The sequence below is a fragment of the Arachis stenosperma genome, chromosome 3, assembly GCF_014773155.1.
Source record: "Arachis stenosperma cultivar V10309 chromosome 3, arast.V10309.gnm1.PFL2, whole genome shotgun sequence".
Classification (NCBI taxonomy): domain Eukaryota; kingdom Viridiplantae; phylum Streptophyta; class Magnoliopsida; order Fabales; family Fabaceae; genus Arachis; species Arachis stenosperma.
In genome coordinates, this window is record NC_080379.1 from 34,531,986 (window position 1) to 34,548,952 (window position 16,967).

Sequence of the window (16,967 nt, forward strand, 5' to 3'; positions counted from 1 at the left end):
TTTGCATAAGTATAGTTTCCATGGTCAACAAATAAAATAACTCTAATGATGATGCAATTAAAAATTACTATATAACTATGCAGAAATAGTTACTCTAACTCTTACTTTGTAAAATAATAAATAAAAAAACCAATCTTAGTAATGCCTCATGCTAAGAAATAAGAATATATAAAAATTGAGTCCTGTTAACCAATCTCAGCCCTCTTTACCTGTTAACCACAACTAATCAAGTGTTATCCCAGCAAAAATTTCTCAATTATATCAAAAGACCAAGTGCAAACTCTACAAGCCTGGTTCCAAGTTCCAAGTTCCTGGTCAATCTTTTTAAAAGTAAAGCCAAAAACAAATTAGCACCAATGTATCATATATCACACTGTAGTCTCTTCTCTAAATACTTAAACCAGCTTGACAAGAACTAACTTTTAAAAAAATTTTAAGTTTATTCAATGTTAATTCTAATAAAATTCATTGTATAAAATAAGAGTAACAAATTTACAGTCAACGGGTTAATAATTTAATAAGCAACTTTGATACAACAATGCTAAATGTAAGCTGTAACATCAGCAAGTGAATCACTCATTACCTAAATAAGTTTCATGTGTATACATAGCAAGCATGATGACTTGATGGTGTTAGATTGAAATCAATTATAACTAATCAAGCACAAATCACAAGATTGACTGACTCTGAATCAGCTCCAAAAGAATACATGGCATTATGGATAATCAGCCTTCAATTTTATAACTACCACAAGTATCTTGATTGCTAGAAAATATTAATCAGGAAAGCCATAAACAATGCTTAAACAGAAAAGCCATATGATATATATTTAACATAAAAAATGAGAAGTAATAGATAATTTCAGTTTCCAAACATACTTTGATTTAAAAAAATAAAGATACATAAGGCCAACACACATAAATTAGGCCGATTCTTATTAGCTAGTAAGTAAGAAAACTTACAGTTATTACTCAAACAAATTGCAAAACTCACGCTTTAAAGAAGTACATAAATCAACTCAGATTAGCAAATGTTAATTTCTTTAAAAAGGAGAGGACCTTGGCAGGGCCAACAAGTTCCTGAGGGCTGAGGATATCATTTTTTATATCGTTATTTAGGGATTTTTCAAGATCAATAATTATTGTACTCAAAGAAGTCCTTCGTCAACAATTTACATAATATTAATGAAAAGGCAAGTTTAACTGTTCTAACATAAAAAAAAATTAACTATAAAATCTACTCACAAAAAAAAATCTGGAGAAGGCAAGAAGCAAAGAGCAAGCCAGTAAGCTGTAAGTAGTGAGTAAAGGAGGAGTGCTTGCTGCTTACCAATGAGACGACGATAGAGGAAGGAAGGACCGGAGACTGCAAATCGAAGAGACGAACGGCGAGGAGAGTGACGGCAACGAGAGAAGTGTGAGCGAAGTGAGTACGGTGAGGGAGAGCGGCGAGGTGAGCGACTGCGCGACGACGGCGGTTAGCGACTGAGCAAAGCAAGCAACAGCGGCGGTGAGCAAGGTTGCTGCTGTGTGGGTTTCTGGGATCTGGGTAAGTGAGTGCTGTGTGTGTTTCTGAGATTTGGGTATGTGGGTAGGGGTATGAGGGTATAAGGGAGGCAACCCTAATTGCTAAGAGAGATATATATATGAGGGAGTATATGTATACTCCGGGGCGGGTAGGGGCGGGTTTACCATGAACCCGACCCCGCCCCGCTCCGATCAACACCCCGCCCCGCTTCGGGTCGGGTTTAAACCCGTCCCGGTCGGGTAGAGGCGGGTCGGGTACCTGCGGATTCGGGTACTCCTGCCACCCCTACTCCCCGTCCATGGTCTCTTCCCTCGCACCATGCACAACCGCCTCCTCTTCCTGTTCCTCCCCTGTTTCCTCCTCCACATCTCACTTCTTCTCTGTCTCTGGTAGTTCTACTTGCAAAATTCTAAAAAAATTTGGTCGAGTTCATTCATGAAGATATGTTATCCTTTTTTTCGTTTAATAAAAGGTTATATTTTTTTAATTTATGTATAATATTGAATATGTCTGTGTTTTATTTTATTTTTTTTAAATGTGTTTGTGATTATAATGTTTTTTTGCACTCATATATTTGATTTAGGAGTTGAATGTTAACTTAATTTAGATGTGTCAATACTTAATTTTGGATGTGTTTATGTTGTTCATTATGTTCTTATGTATATATATAAGTTTTTTTACATGAGTTTTGGATGTGTTGATAAAATATTTAGAGTGCATTCTTATAATATTAGATATGTTTATAGTGTTTATTATGTTGTTATGTACATATATAAGTTTTTTTACATGAGTTTTGGATGTGTTGATAAAATATTTAGAGTACATTCTTATAATTTTGGATGTGTATTTGAGTTTAATTTTGTCTGTGTTCAATATGTAATTTAGAACTACAATGACAATAATTTAAATGTGTTAATATATAATTTTAAATGTGTTTATATTGATTATTTAATTTTAGATGTGTTTTTGACATGAGTTTTGAATGTTTTAAATAAAAAAAATTGAAGTGACTTTAATTGATTTTGAAAACTTCACTGATTTTTTAAAAATTAGTACACTAGTTGTTACAAGTTTTATGGTTTGATTTGTAAAAAATCAATGTATTACAAGTGGTTACAAATTTTACGGTGATAAGTATTAAAAATAAAAGTAGTTCTTTAAAAGTAGGAAATATGATTAATTAAAAAATTAAAATAATAAAATATTAGATGTAAAAGCTGAATAAAGGCTGAATTTTATTGTACAAGTAGCATTTTCCTTTGTTAAATAGTTAGTATCATGTTTAATGAATGTCCAGATATTTAGCAGTCCCTTTAATAGTGAAACAGTATTGTTGTACGTCACAATTCATTAACTATTAGACAAGAACTCCATATTACATTCGATGGATGTCAGAAAGATAAGAAAAACGTAGAACAAATTGATGAATATTATATGACAAATTCTATGGTATGGTCAATTGAAGACATCCATACGTTTGGATATTACGTGGACTTGGCATACTATGAATGCATGCAAGGGGGACCAGCAATGTTGATGTTGCTGAGCAGGTAGAATGACTGACACAAGCAGTGGGGTGCAGCCTTTTGGAATGCGTTTCGGGTGGAATTACCGAGGTAAAGATAGGTAGTTAATTTAATGATGTAATTTACTTTTTTTGGGTGATGGGCCGAAGAAACGCACATGGACTATTTTTTTATGATTGGTTTGAGTTTGGATGTCCAATAGAATTTAAAGAGGCCTGGAAACATCAGAACCACAAACGAAAAAAAAGGCTGAGTTCACCAAAAATGAAATCCACGAGCATCCAAACAGAGAAGTTAACATTAGTGAAGGCATAAAACAAAATCATGGTTGGAATAGGCAAATAAGAGTTTTAGGGTATGTTTAGCAAATACGTTATAATTGAAAAAGCACGTTTCTCTTTCCTGGAAGTTTTAAATTTTTGTTTGCCTAATTTTTTAATTTTTTTTGGCTAATTTTTCCTTCATGAACGTAAAAATAACTTTGCATTTGAGACCACATTTACAAGAAGTAAAAATTTCTTAACTTCTGTGTTTCACTAATGGACTTTTAGCCACTAACACTTAAATTTATTTTCCTTTCACTTATTGTATTATCTATGGAACTCCTATTATTTCTTTTTACATGACCTTTTTTTATTTTTTTATCTGTATTTTTTTAAAAACCTTTTTGTTTAATATTATACACTTTTATAATTGTGATTTTTGTGTATTATTTTTTTATAATGTGATTTATTGATCTTGTTAGGTAATGTAAAATAAATGAAAAAATTATCCATAAATAACAAGTGTAAAAATTTTAACATACTAAAAAAAGAACTAAAAATATACTATATAAAAAGGTTATTAAAAAATAGTTACAAAAATAAAGATGTATTAAAAAATAATATTATTATTTAATATCATGTCCTCTTTAGTAATTATCTATCTAAAAGCGATTTTAACTAATATTTCCAAACAATATTTATTTTATCAAAATAAATTTTGGTATAGAGTTGCCAAACATGAATCATATTAATGTAAAGTTACTTCTACTCGAAATCAATTTGATAGAATCACTTTTATTTGAATTCCAGTTTGACAAACAACAATCCAAACACACGCTTAGTAGTTAGTTTCATAGGGTTAACCTCCAAAAACTCGCCTGAATTATTCAAACGCTAACAAAGATGAACTCGAATTTTGCTTTCGAAAAAAATACCTTTTAATAATTTCGAGACACAAAAAATACGTAACAGTTAATTTGTATTTTCGAAAAATATGTTAGAGATTGAATTTTGATGCGAGTTTTTGCAAGTATGATTGAAAAATGAGATACTATTATTCTTAATATTTGGTGAGTTTTTTGCTAAGTATGTATCTTTTGTATCTTTGAAACGTATTATTGGTTGGTAACAAAAAATTACAAAAGAAACATATACGGAACGAAAATTCACCAAATTTTAAAGATAGTAATACCCCATTTTTGTATGCATGCTTGCCAAAAATCACATCAAATTTTAATCTCTAATATATCTTTTGAGAAATACACTTTTACTGTTAGATAATGCTGCAAAAAATCTAACATTAAGTATGTATTTCTCCAAAAATACATTCGATAATGAATTTGGATGTGTTTTTAAACAAACATAAATGAAAAAATAAGCTGCTATAATTTTTAAAATTTAGTATTTTTTTGCTAAGGTTAATTTTTTTTGTGATTTTTTTAAAGTAATATTGGTTGGTAACAAATATAATACAAAAAAAATATATGCTTAACGAAAGGTCACCAATTTTTTTTTTACTTTTCATACTATTGATGAACACAAGATTAGTTCCACCAGTGATTCATCGGTTAACCTAATGAACCAGTAAACCAGTAGACAGATCGGTTCGATCACTAGTTCAGTCCTGACAACTATGATGTTGGATAGGAATGTAGATGTGTTTAGTGGAACTTTGTGAATAAGTCATACTTTCACTGGTTTGGGCTTCTTATGTTCATCTGGTCTTTGTGCCAAATTATTTTCTTATAATAAAAAATATATTACATTTCTTGGAAGCACGTAATGTTAGTTTCTATTTTTGTATTGTATCTGATATGTTCTATATCATAAGATACTAATTTGATGTTACAATAATGTATATGTTGGGTAAGTATGAAATAGCGTCGGTGTAGTGTTATTTGTAAAAGTAAGGTGTCATTATTGTGGTATGTACAACAAGTATTTTTACCCGTAATAATATTATGAAATATTACGGGAATATAAATTTTTTAAAGTTACGGTCCACTTTGTCCTGGGAGTATAGATTATGCATGGCATAAAATATTTATAAAATCAAAGTACTTTTACAACTAAAATCATAGGTTGACAAAAGTCTCATCCTAAGAAGACCAAGTTATCTGTAGATAAAAAATCAAATAATAAGATTGTTAGTTATTATTTTTACATGTAAAAATCTAATTTATTATTAATAATTGATTTTGACATTCGTTTACTCAAATTTAAAAAAAATTAACGTATATAATTTCTCATCTAATTATGTTAAGTCTGTTGCACGAATAGAAATAATTTGGTTTTTATACTTGCTATTTGAAAATAAAATTTTATGTCTCCATATATATAAAAATACAGTTAGATATTAGCATAAAAAAATTATACCGATAGTTATAAAATTAACTGAAAATTGATTTTCTTAAAATAATTGAATCTTGAGTCTAACTTTTAATTATAATATTGGTATTCTCTCCAACATATATGTAATAAGTATTTGAAAGAAGAGAAATGAATAAAAATGAATTAGAAAGATAAGCATTGAAAATATAAGACTAAAAAATTGTGTATGTAATAGTAATAATGATCATATAATAAGAAATAGAAAAATGGAGAGAGGTAGATGAGAAAATTTAAGAAGAAAGTTTTATTAATTTTTTTAAAAAAATATTTTCTCTCAATTTTAATAAGAGAGTGTCATGTTTTTTCTTTGATTATTAAATCCGACAATAATATATGATACGTAATGTAGATATAATTCAATTTCAATTTTAAAATTTCAATTTAATTTTAATGCAACTGCTAGAATGTTATGTTGCACATTTTGCTTGTCAAATTAGTTATCAGTCATTGATATTGATAATGATATATACAATAGATAGAGTAGTCGAAGGAATAATAGAATTAGAGAAAGGAAGAGGTAGGAGGGGAGAATTCTTTAATTTCGGAAGGAAAGATTTGATTTCAATCGCAATGAGGGAGTGAATGTGGCACACTTTGGTGGTAATATTAGTGAGGAGGAGGATAGACTTCTTTAATTTTGACACGAAAAGACATGATTTCAATTGCAATGAGAAAGTGACAAGTGGCACATTTTGGTTGTAAAATTAGAGACGTATAATAGATTCTAATTGCATGTGTTGAGGCGAGGAATATCTGATCCGCTCTCAAGTGTTGTTGATATCGGACTCTCTATGAGACATTTGTTGTGAGGAAAAACTGCGTTGTAAGTGTGCACGGTTGAACACAAATTCTTTTGTTCAGTGTTAACATAGCTCGAAGACTCGTAATGAAGCGGAGATATGTGGTCCGCAACGTAATGATGTGCATCCTGCATGCTGCTGTTTCTGTTTGGATGCTAGATAATTTCATGGTTAGCTGAGGTGTTAATGCTTTGTGCCAGGTCAGCCTATTATGAAGAATGTTAAGGCTCGACTGTAAGGTTAGGGAATACAGTAATGTTGTCCACAATTAATATGCACTGGCATGTTGACTTTGCTTTGACATCCGATGCGTACGGTTTAGGGTAAGGTGTGGTCTTGATGATGCGGAACGAAATTTGCAGGTTGTCATTGTAGTTTTGCAAGTGCATAAACTGTTGTAGCAATCCACGACTACTTTGGTGGATTGCACTAGTCCAGTTTTTTCTCATGTCAACACGGATAAGATGACGTGAGCGAGGTATGCATTACTAAATTCTTGTCAAACTGGATACAACGTTTTACATACAAGACTTTGCCGATATTTGCGTCAAGATGTAACACAGTCTATGTTTAGCATTTTCGATATTACGAATGAGACTGTAATTTAGGATACAGTTCTCTGGTTGAAAGTAGTTTCATGAGCAGCATTGGTTCGATTGGCCTGCGATGGAATGGAACGTTGGTTTCATGTTTTCACCCTCCACCATGAAAACTTCGTAGTCATTTGAACTGAATTGTCGATATAGTTGGTGTTGGTAAAAAATAATTAAAATCGAAGAAGGGAGTCATTCGAAGATTGGTGAGTAAGTTTTCGGAAGGAATGTGATATCGAAGAAGTCTTGCGTTTGGGGACATCGAGTAAGAAAATCCGATCAAATGAGCAAGTCGAAGAGTTATTCAATGAGGAAGATCAAAGACCTTGACATCGAAGGTTATTTTTCAACCGTGACATGATCAAGCTAAAGAGTGGGAACAATTAATTCTTGTTTTCACACACGTGGACGTTAAGTTTCAATTCAATCGGTCAAGGAGTGGCTTTAAATAGAACAAGGCTCCAAGATACAAGGGTTGGAACTGTGCTTCTTCGAGTTAATTTTCTGTAAGGTTCGTACCACATGTCTTTACTTTCCATTTATCTTTTCTGTAACAATCGTCATCATACCATGTCGTGTTTTTTGTATCAAGAACAACAGTAACAGGAAAAATTGGTGTACGAGAAGGTTGAGGAAATATAATGACAAGATAAATTAATAATTTCTAAAAAAGAAAAACAAGAAGACAAGGGCAATTTACGCTAATGAACCAAATTCTCACCAAAATTATGCGAATTCCCCAAACTCAAAAAGGCTCCCTGAATGTCCAAATAGGATTCTCTATACGAATCGAACTGATTAAATTCGATTAACCCAAATACGTAGTAAATCAAAACCATGGGAGTCTAATTACAAAAGAAACATTCCCTTACCCTGTAAATCGAATCTAACGGATCCGAATCAGGTTAGCCTACTATTTTGAGTCAACTAGGGTTATCGAATCCATTGAATTCGGTGTATGATGATGCGTAGCCCTTTAGGTACAACGAAACCATTTATGGTCGATATAATATGTTAGGCACCATTCGATTTCATCCTTGTGCAATGCGAAAATGGCGAAGAACGTTTAAGGCTCGTTTGAAAATAAGCTATTCAATTAAATTGTAAATGATAATGGCTTTAAATAAACTTTTAGCATTTACTCTTGATGGATTAATCTGTTTAACCAAACTTTTAAACCCTTTTTTTTGTTAAAAACTGTTTTGCATAGAATGAAATAACTTTTTGGCGTAAAATATAAATAAATTTATTAAAAATATACTTATTCAAATTTCAAAGACAAGACTCTTCTACATAATTAACAATATAAATGTTATTTTATTTCTTGCGAGCAATTAACAAAATAATCAAATATACATGTAAATACTTATGTTTAAACCCACAATTTAAAATAAATTACTCTACATTATCAATAAAAATTTAAAGCCAAAAAAAATATTTTATTTCACATATTCCAAAAAAAAATCTAACAACATATTCAGTTACGATACTTCTTGAATAGTTATTTATTTATTAACTTAAAAATAGCATATAAACTAACGTGCATTATTAGTACTCTTTTTAAGTACTCTTAGTAATAAGATTATTATATACGAATTATTGACCCTTTTTTTTGGACAAAATGAGTCCAAAAAGTGCTTATCTATAATAATCATGGAAACAATAACAAGATTATTGAAACTACTTAAAAAGTGTAATGAAACAGTATGTCGAGTGAATACGGTCTATGATAAAGTTGGCATGATATATATTTAGTTCTCCCTCTTATAGAAATATTTTCACAAGTTATTAATTTGTCCTTATTAAAATAAAAAATTTAGTATAACTTGATATATTAATAGATATATATATATATTTATTTATTTTTTTAATATCTATATTGATTATAATATTTTTAAAATCAAATAAAATTATTTCTTAAATATAACTATTATCAGTCATGCTTATGCAATATTTTCTTAAAAATGATCTTTTAAAAAAACATTTCAAAACAAAAAATTTATCCAAAACAAAAAATTCATTTTTAAAAGTTTCTTTTAAAAATGCATTTCCGCACGAGGAATTAATCACTAAGTGCCATACCTGAATGGGCGGGAAAAGATAAAACTTATTTCATGAGAAAATAAAAATTGAATATTGGCTTCAATGGGGACCATTTGATTTGATTGTGCGGTCGCCAAGGTTTTATTCTGCATGACCATTGTTGCTTTGGGACCACGCTTGTGCAGGAGTCACGTGAATGTGACAGATACACCGGGAAGAATTGAAATGGACAGTAACCTAGCTTAATAAGGCATCTAACTAGTCAGTTTAGGCTGAGGGAGAAACAAATCCATGGTTAAATTAAGTTGTATAAATGTGCCACCGACATTGCTGGACCTACCAATGGTGTCACTACAAATACCCATTATTTGGATCTCACATAGCGGAGAGAAGTCTTTGCTGTCCTTTTTTGGTTCTTGTTGAGGGTTAGGGAGGATGGGGTTCCCTTTTTATTCGGTTAAGGTAGGCAAACAACCTGGTATTTACACCTCATGGATTTGTTGCAAAGCCCAGGTCGACTGTGTTTGCAACGCTATTTTCCAGGGTTTTCGTTCACGCAAGGAAGCACTGAAATGGCTTCACACCCGTGAAGAGGTGGTTGTGGAGAGATTGGCCCCCGGTGACAGTGATCGTGTGTTCAGTTCGGTGACGGACTTCGTCGGGGAGAGACAATTCTCTCCTCAAGCAGGTGCTGTCTCATTTGGAGAGTCGTCACAGTCAGATACTGTTGTTCGAAGGTAATATTTCTAACCATGCGGGGATGGTTTACGTGCGTGGTGTAAAATTTGAAGTTCCTAATCTGTGCGTGTTGCGTTGTCCTTGTATGAAGGGGTGCGTGGCAGGCGGAGGATTTCCTCTATGTCGAGAATATGAAAATGTTACTAGCATGAGTGTGTGCTTCAATTGGTATTGTGCCTCCCCTGTTTTATCGACGAGATACCAGTGCACCGGACATGGGTCCACTGGTGGAGTTTGCTGTGGTTCTTCCTTTAAATCCTCTAGGCTTGGCCATAATAGCTGAAGACGAGCTAAACACGTTGAGGAGGATGCTTGGGAGGACACTGCGTTTGAGGGATTGAAGAGGTGTTAAATACGACAGGAAAGAAGATACTAGACTATAACTACCGCGTCATGATGCGTGTTCAGAAGCAGCTTGAGGACCTACGCCATCAACGCGCATACAGGGATCATGACCGCATATATCAACTTGAGATGGAAAATGCCACTTTGAAGGATCACGTTGCCGTATTCAACATGTTAATATGAGAACGTCTTCAAGTGTCATGGTAAGAATTGTATCCACATGGACAGTTTGAAGGTAGATTTTCTGTGACTTAACTGTAATGTTTTAGTCAATGGGTTACGTGAGGGTTTAGGGTGGATAGTTACATGTATTGCCAAGCATGTAAATTACATATGCTTCTTGTTTAGTGTATTATCCATGATGCTACAGCTTTTTGGTTGGGAGAGTCCAATCAATGTTAGTGTTAATTGTTTTGTGCCACTCTACTGGGACGAAAAAACCTTTAACACTGGTGTTAACGCGTTATAAGTTGTGTTATTATTCCTGTTAAAAATGATAAGTTAAATAAAAAATTAACTACGAGTAATCAACAAAATATAAGGGAAAATCATTCTAAATGATCGTTAGGAAAATTTAATTATTAATATGGATCTTTAATACCAAAATTATTAAAAAGGATTAAATCTTTTTTTAATATTTATGATATTTAAAAAAGAAAGACCAAATCTTGAGATAACTATATCATTAATTAATTTTTTTATTTATTTTTCATATTTTTATGTTAATAAGTTTCATTTCACCTGAAATTTTAGTAATTTTCATTATTTTTTATTTTTTATTTCTATTATATTCAATTTTTTTTCTACGGTTAATTAGAGAAAAAAGGATGAAAGATCATGAAAATAAATAAAATAAATAAAAATAAATAAATAATTACTGAAAATTATTAAAATTTTAGGAAATATATACACCCTAGCAGCAAACCGTTCGATGGAGTCCAACGAGGTCATCAACACGGGGTCACCATAGATCGACATGAATTGAGATAGTAGCTCGTTATTCCTAAACTCCCGAAGGAGCTCAAGGTTTTGGACAAGTTCGAGCATTGTGTGCTTTGATTGAAGAAACTTCTTCACCACGCTGTTAATGTCTTCACACCACGATGCTGTTCTGAACCCGGCACAAAACTTATCACGCAAGTATGTGTTGGCCCACATCTCCCTTTTTTCGTACACCTGGTTCCCTCACAAGGTGTCATTCAATCCATACTCAGCCGATGCTTCGGCCCACTTGGTCTCAAAGTCATCGACCCCCATGTCTGCATACAACCACCTGTCGCCACGTCCTTGACGTTAGATGTAACATTCTTCTCAATGTGCCATGCACAAAGTCGATGAGTTGCATCTGGAAAAACTTTTTGAACAGCCTCCCGGATTGAATCATCTCTGTCAGTAACAACAACCGATGGCACCTTGTTGCACATGACCTCCAAAAAATTCTTTAGCAGCCATGTATATGATGCGATGCTCTTATCTAACACCAACCCAAACCCAAATATACAAGTTTGCTTGTGGTTATTACAGCCAGAAACAATAACTAGCGGCTTATTATACTTGTTCTTCTTATATGTTGAGTCGAATGCAAGGACATCGCCGAAGTACTGGTAGTCAAGCCTACTTCCATTGTCCGCCCATAATACATTCGTAAGCATGTCATCCACAGTAACATTATACCGCGCCATAGACATCAGGTCAGCATCAACTTTTTCTTCTAGGTACACTATAGCCAAGTTCTTATCCCCGTCGGCCATTCTATCATGCCTACTCCTATCAACGTAGTTATAAGCATCATTCTTCAGGAAACCAACTAGAGAATATCCACCGGCAATGCCAGCCAGGTATTGCATCCTCTTCGATGTCGAGATTCCACACCCTGCATCCCATTTATTTGAGCTTTTTCCGCTTCTGTCATGGACCAAAAATTTGGAATTAGGTGGACCATGCCAGGATGTGTGAGGGCATGGTTGTGCTTCGTGATAACTTTCTTCACCCTCCAGATGTTATTGCTCCTGTCAAGGTATATGCACATCCTCACCTCACAGTTTGTCCTTGTCTCCAGCTTGTGAGGCCTCCTCCTATCCACTTGATTGTAATGTTTCCTATGTCTGAGCCATTTTCTATTGCAAAAAAATATTTGCCTAATTAGGTTCCCTCCTCCATCCTTAAATATATCCCCTTTACGAATTCCAAAATCATGAAACCTACCCAACTTCTGATAGAAATCATATGCATCTTCTTTCGTTAGAAATACCTTTCTTAATATGTTGTCATCGGTAAGAGAAGCAACAATCGCCGTAATCAACACCATCGTCACTCCGTGTGTTCAACACATCTTCCAAGTTGATTGTTGCCATCTACGAATTCACCTGCATAAGTCGTGACACACACAATCATAACACACCAAAACCAAGTACTATAGATATTCTCTTATGTACATTTATAGGTATCGTTAAACTCGTGCATACCTGAATCCCTAAACCCAACCTACTTCATGTCCACCCACTAAATGATATTACCTAAATCTAGCACCACAGAGTCTTAACACTGGCCTAATCTATATCTGCACAAACACATACTAACATACCCACTACTGGCCAGAACCGGGCTAACATTGCAAGATATTTTGTATTGGTCAAAATTTAGAACGCGGAACATACAGGCCACATTTCAAAAGCCACATTAAACCGAATTAGGGATTTATATACATCATCAATAAACCCCTGGAAATGGAATCATAATCACTAGCAGCTAAATATCACCCTTCAAATTCCTACAGATAGAGGCACCAGAACTTACCAATCGCGTGAGACTCCGAACGTGTATGAAATGCCCTCCAGTGCTAGCCAGCTGATGAAAACCACCGTTTCCAATATCCTTCAGGGACAAGGACATCCATATCCCAATTGTTGCACCGTGCGATTATTATGGCTAGAGTTCCCACGCTCCTTCCCTTCAACCGTGCTTGATGAATGTGTTTCCCTCTCAAGGTTTCCTTTTCACACTTACAGCGACATTTTTTTTATGTTAATCTAGATTCAAGAACCTCTGCCTCTGACCCGATATCCTATTTTTACTCATGTTAACTTGTTCTTTGTTACTGGGTCCGCATCAATAAGGCTCACTTTGGCTCCTGTCTCATTTAAACAAATGCCAACATAAAACAAACCTTCACTCAACAATAAAGCCCAACTTGCATAGCCCAACACTGCCAAAAAATCCCATTGGCCCACCAACTATATTCTCCAAAAAATTATTTAACCACATCCTTCCATTAACAATGACATTTAGCAACTAATCCTCTGCAACCTATATGACCCACATCTGAAAAGCACTTCTCTTTCCATCTTGTGTCAGGAATTCTTTGTTCGTACTAACTGTCTAGGTCCATCTGATACCACACTTGTCGTCCGATGGATACATGCATATGGCATCTAAACCTCTGGATGTTTCCTTCAATCCATACCATAGCCTTTGCCTATAAAAGAAGAGATAAAGAGATTCTATTGTTTGTTTAATTTTGTTAACAGAAAAAGTTATGATAATTTTCTAAAATAAAAAATCTCTTGTGCGATAAATAATTTCTGGCTTTCCATACATTTGCACGAGTCAGGTGCTAGTAATAATAAATAAATAGATAGATAATGTGTGTGTTGTTGGGAGGTGGGGTATTATTTGAATAAAGTCCAACCCAACATAGCAAAAAAATTACCAAACTTAATTACCTACAAATCACTCTCGACATAACTTATTACTTTGCTCACAAAAGATGGCACAATATATTCTTGGTAATTATGTTTTATCAGCTATAAGTATCAAGTCAAATCAGGCACTAAGAAAGCATTTGGTAAGGGATATTGAGATTGAGACTAAGAAATTGAAATTCTATATTATGGACTTGTTTGGGTGATCTTCTAAGAAAATATCTTTTTTTGAGATATCTTTTTTTAAAAGATCTTATGGAAAAGTAAAAATAATTTTATGTTTGGATATCTCATGCAAAAAGATATTTTTATCTATCAATTATGTTTGGGCATAACAATATATTAGTACTTTTAAAGAAAAAAGATGTAAATTGCAACTTCTCAAAAAAGATGTTTTTTTTTAATTTTTCTAGTGCTTTTACTTTTACTACTAGAAATTTGCCAAATACGCTAAAAAATAAAAAAGATCTTTTTTTCATTGAAAAATATCTTTTTTTTTATCAAGATAATGACATCCAAATAAGTACTATATTGGTGACTAGAGACTGTAACTAAAATTTCAGTCTTTATTTTCAAAATTTCAATCTTTTCAATACTTCAAAAAATGAAAACACATAAAATTAAAATTTTTAAAACCTTTCACTCTGCCACCACCCATCACCAAACTATAACCATCATTCCTCTGCTATCACTGAACTATAACCATTAGATCTCTATCATCATTAAATTCAACCACCACCTACAACTATTATACCAAAAATAAATTCAATCTCATAAACACAAATTCAATCATCTTAAGATTTTAAAATCAAAATAGAAAAAAGAATAGAGACGAGCCCAAAACCTTTAGGTGAGAAGGAAAAACTATGCCATTTGACTTATAACTCGTTGGCGTCATTGTTCTCTGATATCACCATATAAGCTTTTCAAATAAAAATTAAAAAATTTAAAAACTAACAAAATTTAATTTTTTATCAGTTTTAATGATTAATTCAAATTTTTTAATTTAATAATGTATTTTTAATCTACGCTTTTAAATATTAACAAGGGACAATTCACCTAAATAAAACAAATTGACCAAATATTTACCCAAATACAACCATTGAAAACTGATTACTTACTTGCCTATTTTTATTATATGTAAACCGTGGAACCACCTTCCACTTTTTACAAATATATGTAAACCGTGGTACCCCTTTCACAGTTTATCAACAATGTAAAAAACACATAAACTGTGGTGTTCCTTCCATGGTTTATGAATAGTAAGCATGCATACATAATATGTTCTACCCTTTCTACGGTTTATGAGGAGTAAAAACTCTATATATACTCAGTGAAATCAATTGTATAGAAGAGTATCATTTTTACAATGGCAAGTGAGGAAGAGAGTTTGCTAGTGCTAGTGCATTTCTCTGGAAAAATTCATAGAAGCAAGAGATATGGTGTGAAGCTCACTGACAGAGAATCCTTGAGTGTATTTATCAGTTCATTAAATACGTTGTCAGATCTAAAGAACAGCATATTGTAGAAGTTTGGGGTATTTGAGAGCAAGTGGGTAAAAAAGTTATTTTATAATATCCCTATCGCAATTGTGCCAACCGGTGTGAAGTATGATACGTTTGTGATATCGTTCGATGAAGATCTTTGGATTCTGTTTCATTATCGTAGGAGTTTTCCAGAGATCAGAATACACGAGCTGTATGCAAAGTTGGATGTCGGTGTCAATAGTTCTGGGGCATCAGCTCCGAATCCTCAGTCTACTGTCATAGGTGGTGGTTTTAGTTCGATGGCTGCGGTTGCACCAGCTTGTCCATCCGTTGCATCTTCTTCCTTTGTGGCTGATTTAGACTGTATGGATGCAGGGTTTTGTACCATTCGAGAATCGTTCGGTCCGGCAGCAGACATTTGAGGTGGCTAGTGGTCCTAGCATTATAGAGTTGGGGAAACCTGATCGAGTTGAGAATGCAATGCGGGAGGATGATTCAGACCAGGAGCTTGTTGATATAATTGGAGACAGTGATGATGATACAGGTGCCAATCCACGTACACAACATGACCCATCAAGTTCCGACACACAGCAGTACCCTCCACACTTTTCAACTCTAAACTTGGAGGCTATGAGGCAACAACCAGATGAAAATGCTGTCGTTGGGAGTTTTTTTACAGAATTTCAGATTGGGCATTCATTCCAGAATAAAGAGGAAGCTATTTTAAGTGTGAAGGATTATAGTATCCGTCGAGGTGTTGAATACATGGTCTTAGAGTCAAATCGTCTAAAATATCATGGGAAATGCAAGGAGTTTGGTAAAGGATGCAGTTGGTTGATTCGCATCTCACTTCGTGCACAAAAGGTCACTTGGGAGGTCAGAAGGTATAACGGTTCGCACACTTGCTTGACTACCTCAATTTCGAGCGATCACCGGCAGCTTAATTACCACATTATCTGTGCGAGGATCTATCCGTTGGTTAGAGCGGATGCTGCGATTATGATAAAAGTGTTATAGAAAGCAACGGAAGCAAATTATGGATTCATGCCTAGTTACAGGAAAGTTTGGATGGCAAAGCAGAAGGCAATAGCACAGATATATGGAGATTGGGAAGAATCGTATGCCGAGTTTCCACGTTGGATGCTTGGGAGATGCTGAGGGAGATGCTGTAAGCCGCCGAGCTGCAGTACCACTCTATCAACTTGATGCCACTCTATCACGGCAAAATATATCAAGCTCGTGATCGCCTTCCATAGCCTATTGTGCTCCTCAACCAGTATCTCTGAATGGACAACAGCTGTCACATCAGGAATAGAATAAGGCTCCCATAAAAACTATAAAGGACAAGTTAAGTTTAGATAACACCATTAAAAGATACATAATATGAACTACGAATTTGACAAACAGCAACAACTAAACAACTTACGTCTTGATCACGCAATCTATCCAAAGAAAGATGTGTTGACACCACTCTTTGATCTCTGGCATCGGAGGTCGGTAGATATGTTACCCACTTACAATATTCGTTGTAAGCATTGCATAGAAAACGATAG

The 16,967-nt window shown here is 33.8% G+C and overlaps 1 protein-coding gene across 1 annotated transcript; it reads left to right on the forward strand.

Annotated features, from left to right (window-relative positions):
- The first annotated feature begins 12,186 nt into the window (after nucleotides 1–12,186).
- On the forward strand, nucleotides 12,187–16,431 carry LOC130965868 (uncharacterized). The gene is made up of 3 exons (XM_057890628.1): nucleotides 12,187–12,243; nucleotides 15,456–15,722; nucleotides 15,790–16,431. The coding sequence occupies exons 1-3, from the start codon at nucleotides 12,187–12,189 to the stop codon at nucleotides 16,429–16,431; spliced, it is 966 nt and encodes a 321-aa protein (XP_057746611.1).
- Nucleotides 16,432–16,967: the final 536 nt, after the last annotated feature.

What these genes read in the sequence shown, in the direction of transcription:
- LOC130965868 (XM_057890628.1), top strand. Translation starts at nt 12,187, where the DNA reads ATGGTTGTGCTTCGTGATAACTTTCTTCACCCTCCAGATGTTATTGCT. An exon ending in ATGTTATTGCTCCTGTCAAG is followed by an intron (nt 12,244 to 15,455) that starts GTATATGCACAT and finishes AGCATATTGTAG; the next exon opens with AAGTTTGGGGTATTTGAGAG. An exon ending in GTTTTAGTTCGATGGCTGCG is followed by an intron (nt 15,723 to 15,789) that starts GTTGCACCAGCT and finishes GTATGGATGCAG; the next exon opens with GGTTTTGTACCATTCGAGAA.